Source organism: Calliphora vicina, chromosome 5, assembly GCF_958450345.1.
Source record: "Calliphora vicina chromosome 5, idCalVici1.1, whole genome shotgun sequence".
NCBI classification, from domain to species: Eukaryota; Metazoa; Arthropoda; class Insecta; order Diptera; family Calliphoridae; genus Calliphora; species Calliphora vicina.
The window spans coordinates 79368477-79373427 of record NC_088784.1 but is presented as its reverse complement, the minus strand read 5'-3'; the positions used below and the strand labels follow the sequence as shown (position 1 = coordinate 79373427).

General features: G+C 34.6%; 2 protein-coding genes across 2 annotated transcripts in view; one reads left to right on the top strand and one right to left on the bottom strand.

Annotated features, from left to right (window-relative positions):
* The window catches only part of LOC135961700 (uncharacterized), an 86156-nt gene that overhangs the window by 28580 nt on the left and 52625 nt on the right, over window positions 1-4951 (bottom strand). The gene's annotated exons all lie outside the window — the stretch shown is intronic.
* Window positions 2327-3678, top strand: LOC135961408 (tabinhibitin 2-like). Its single transcript, XM_065512907.1, has 3 exons — window positions 2327-2439; window positions 2495-2901; window positions 2964-3678. Exons 1-3 carry the CDS (start codon window positions 2401-2403, stop codon window positions 3676-3678), a joined length of 1161 nt encoding a protein of 386 aa, XP_065368979.1. The 5' UTR covers window positions 2327-2400.

The window sequence follows — 4951 nt, the reverse complement described above, 5'->3', positions numbered from 1 at the left end:
AAGGGCTCAACAACCAGAAAATTCAAAATTGAGTTTTTAATGGGTATTGATACAGCTAGGGTTGCCAAATGTCCCGATTTTCGCTGGATTTTGCCGCTTTTAGTAATGAAATCCCGCGCCGCGCTCGGGATTCGTAATTCCCGCTTTTTGGATTTTCCAAATCTAATAACTACTTACTTCATATCTAGTGTTAAAGAACATAATTATGTTGAAAATGTATAAAAAAAAATTAAAACAATTAAGTGGAACTGATATGTATGTATTTCCCGTGAGCAAATATTTATTCAGAAAAGAGTTCGTATACAGTTATTTCTTAATGATCAATCGACTCAGAATGATTCAATATAATTATGTCCATATTCTGGCTGGTTGTCCGTGACTGAAATACCCAAGAATTGGAGTCGTTACTCAATGAAGATAGTACCTGTTAAAAACCACTTAAAATAGTGGTTGGGAAATTTTGCTTCATCCGCTTTATAGTCCAAACGTTGCCCCGCCCGACTTCTATTAGTTTCGATTGAAGCAGAACGTTTCAATGTGGAACAGAGTATCCGATATTGGCTTGATTCGTTATTGGCCTCAAAAGATGTGCAGTTATTTTGGCTCCTAATATTTTCCAATATATTTTTTTTTTATTTTTTGTATTTTTCAAGTTAAAGTAGCAATCAAACGAACAAACGTATTTTTTATACAGGACGAAATTTTCTTTAATTTAACTCTATTATAAGATTTACACATTTATTGCGTAAATTTACAATTTGGGAAAAATACAGTAGCGGAGTTTCCTATTAAGTGCGAATGATCTAGCATCATTGCAAATGCAAAATTTTACCATAATCCAATAACAAAATACACAACAAAACCTTTAAAATTTAGCATTTGCAATGATGCAAAACGATTCGCACTTAATAGTGAACTCAGCTCGTGTTAAGATAGCTTACGTAGAATTAATTATCTTTTGTCCCGCGTATGTTTTGAAAATCCCACCATTTTTCACCTATTTTTAAAATTGTCCCGCTTTTTTCAAAAATAAAACTGGCAACCCTAGGTAAAGCACATCAAGGCACTCGTTTTTTAAATTCAATTTATTAAGTTTATCGTCTCTCCTGTAAAATTTTAAAAAAAGTGATGATGGGCCCTTATGGCAACTGCGGCTGTCCTTGAATGTATGGAGTCTCATCGTTATGTGCTCTGATCGATAACTGACTTTCCAAGTAAATGTGGCCAATTTGGAGCGTTGTTCAAGCTTCAATCTCTTCATGATGATTTACCAAAGTATATTGATCATAAATGTCAAAAATAAACGATAGAGAATTACACATAGAGACGAAACACTCTGATTTGTGTTAGGTTTTTGACAGTTAGGTCTCGTCTCTATGTTACCCTTTGCAAAAAGCCTCAATAATGTAGAATTTTCCTTTCGAATAGGCGAACTAAAGCTGAGTTTCCGCATACACCGTAATCGGCGACGATAACGAAAACTGAAACTGAAAAACTTTGGTGTTCGTTAACGTCTCGTTTCTGAATTGTTTTCGTTTTAGTTGGGTGCGTTGCGGCATAAAACAGAAACGAACTTATTTTTTAATTTTGGATGTCGCACATTAAATAGAATTTCATTATTTTTGACAAAATCTATTATTTTGTCCTTTTCCATAAAGAAAATTAATTTTTTTATTCATTTGATGTTCTTTAAATTTGAAATAAAAAAATAATTAAAATAATTTCGTTCCTAGAGCACCGAAAACAACCTACTTGAAGTTGTTTTCGTTCCGTCCCAAAATGACAGGTTTTTCGTTACTGATCGGTGCCGTTTCGTTGCCGATTTCTGAAACGAACTTCTTTTCGGTGCAAATGTATGGAATTTCGTTTTCGGTGCCGATTACGGCGTATGCGGAAACGTAGTTTAAACAGTTTTTTTTTGCTACCTTGATAACTTGTGTTTTTTAAGATAGAGGGTTTTATAAAATGTTGACAAGATAAAAAATTTTAATACAGCAATATTCATCATAAGATCGCAACTAATGTATAACAAAATAGTAATTTATTTGGGATAATATCGAATCTTTGAGGCAAATATTAGAAATCATGTTTCAATATTTTTATTTTGTAACTTAACATGTTTTTAAACTAAACCCTTCAATTTTCAATAAATGTGCTATCAGTTCTAGAATATTTACCCTATACTGCCAGTCCTTATTTCTTATTAAAATACTGACAGCTATAAAAACTTCAAATGGATTTCACTTTGACGCAATAGAACATTTCAGCATGAAAACCAATATAATTCTAAAATTATTATACATAATATTCCCCTTCTCTATATCTTCAGGGAGTGATGACGGAGACATCTTTACGGATTATTGCACACCTGGATTGTGTAAATATACGGGTGGAGATGGAATGCATTCCGGATGTCGTGATGGTATTCTTCATAATGGTGTAAGCTAAATATTAATTTATAAAAAATGTGTTAAGAAAAGTTTTATATTTTTAGAAATTTCAATATCCACCATGTCCTGACAATGCAGAGATTATACCATTAACAGAATCGGATAAACAGGATATATTAGATTTTCATAATGAACAACGAAATTTTGTTGCCTGTGGTGGACTTTACAAAGAGTATGGCATAAAACCTGGATGTCGTCATGGCGTTATTACATGGGATAAAGAACTGGAGAAAACAGCTTTTCTTCATACTTCCTATTGTACGTTTGCGCATGACAAGTGTCGAAATACTCTCAAATATCCTTTTTCTGGACAAAATCTTGGCATATTAACGTATGTGGGTAAACATCTTAATGCAACGGCTTACGGTAATGTCATATCATATCTGTGGTACATAGAATATAGATTAACTGTAATGGCCATGATTGACAGTTACTATCATCAAACAAAAGTGTAAGTTGTCAGTAAAATATTTAAGGAAATATACTGTAATTGTATTTAAAATTACGTTACAGAATGGTAGGACATTTTTTGACTTCCTTAAATGAGCGCAATAATCGTATAGGTTGTACTTGTGCTAAATTTTATTTTGCCGAGAAAAAAAAGGAAGCTGTTATGCTGTCTTGCAATTATCCCACAACAAATATAGCCAGAAGTACCATATATAATAGCTGTAAAGTGCCCGCCTCGAAATGCACTACGGGTACTGATCCGAAATACAAGTTTTTGTGCTCAACAAAGGAGGAATATGATGTTAAGGGGAAACTAGCATTGATTCCATATGATGGTGATGGAAGTGAGGAATTTAACAACTGTGGCAGACAACCAGAGATGTTGCATTTAGAGCGTGAAGGAAGAGAAGAAGTTCAGAAACAGGATAAAGTATTCTCTCCATCGAAACCAACAACTACTGTAGAGAAACCGCCAGTAGCAACTACAAAAAAACCTGAAGTGTTAACGACACCAAAACCTGGAGGTGGTGCAACTACTGGCAAACCGGTCATAGGGAAACCTATTAATGGAATTGATGGTAGTAATCCTGCAGCAGGTGGGATTCCAGATTATTCGGAAGATGAATATGATCCTCCTGATAGCAGTTTTGCGGTACCTTGTCAAGAACGTAATTTTCTAAATAGTCTCTCAATGTTAGTTGTTTTATTTAATTTTATTCAGTTGCTGTTTCCCTTACTAAATCTGAGGATATATTTATATTTGTCTTGCCATTTGTAATACTTTCAATAATTCGTATAATAAAACGTGTTTAGAGGAATCAGAATCGAATATATTTCTTTCGGATTTTCTTAAAATTTTACTACTACGAGTTATACTAATACTTTGTGCACATGGTTGGCCAGCCAGCCAGTCAGAACAACGGACAGAGGGGTAGAGATTGTTAAATCGAATCAAAAAGTGGTTCTGAATCGATGGGTATAATTTAAGGTGGGTGTTGTACTAATATGTTTTGACATTACAAACAACAGCACAAACGCACAATACGTCCCAGTGAAACAATTATTGGGGGAAACCCATTTTTTGTTGGAAAAAACTTGTCAGTGAATGTACATATTTTTAGGAAATTTGTTTCAATTAAACTCAAATTGAATATATTATTTCGATGCCCTGTTATCAATCACTGTGTTTTTTTATACTTAAGATCTATCTCTCTCTTTTTATACCCTTCACCATCGTGAGAAGGGTATATATAAGTTTGTCATTCCGTTATTTCCACAATATAATTTTCCGACCCTATAAAGTATACATATATATTCTGGATGCTTATAATAGCGGAGTCGATTAAGCCATGTCTGTCTGTCTGTCTGTTTGTCTGTCTGTCTGTCTGTCTGTCTGTCTGTCTGTCTGTCTGTCTGTCTGTCTGTCTGTCTGTCTGTCTGTCTGTCTGTCTGTCTGTCTGTCTGTCTGTCTGTCTGTCTGTCTGTCTGTCTGTCTGTCTGTCTGTCTGTCTGTCTGTCTGTCTGTCTGTCTGTCTGTCTGTCTGTCTGTCTGTCTGTCTGTCTGTCTGTCTGTCTGTCTGTCTGTCTGTCTGTCTGTCTGTCTGTCTGTCTGTCTGTCTGTCTGTCTGTCTGTCTGTCTGTCTGTCTGTCTGTCTGTCTGTCTGTCTGTCTGTCTGTCTGTCTGTCTGTCTGTCTGACTGTGTGACTGTCTGTCTGTTGAAATCAATTTTCTGAAGACCCCAGATATCTTTAGGATCCAAATCTTAAATAATTCTGTCAGACATGCTTTCGAGAAGTTTCCTATTTAAAATCAGCAAAATCGGTCCACAAATGGCTGAGATATGAGGAAAAAACCAGGACAACGATTTTTGACCTATTTTTGACTTATATCTGGATTACTAAGTCATTTAATATAGACAATATGGATATCTAATGATAGATTTCAAAGACCTTTGCAACGACGTATATAAGACCATAAGTTGGACCTACAATGGGTCAAAATCGGAAAAAAATATTTTTAACCCGAATTTTTTTTTACCAAAAAAAAATAA

What these genes read in the sequence shown, in the direction of transcription:
- LOC135961408 (XM_065512907.1), top strand. Translation starts at nt 2,401, where the DNA reads ATGCATTCCGGATGTCGTGATGGTATTCTTCATAATGGT. An exon ending in ATGGTATTCTTCATAATGGT is followed by an intron (nt 2,440 to 2,494) that starts GTAAGCTAAATA and finishes TTATATTTTTAG; the next exon opens with AAATTTCAATATCCACCATG. An exon ending in TACTATCATCAAACAAAAGT is followed by an intron (nt 2,902 to 2,963) that starts GTAAGTTGTCAG and finishes ATTACGTTACAG; the next exon opens with AATGGTAGGACATTTTTTGA.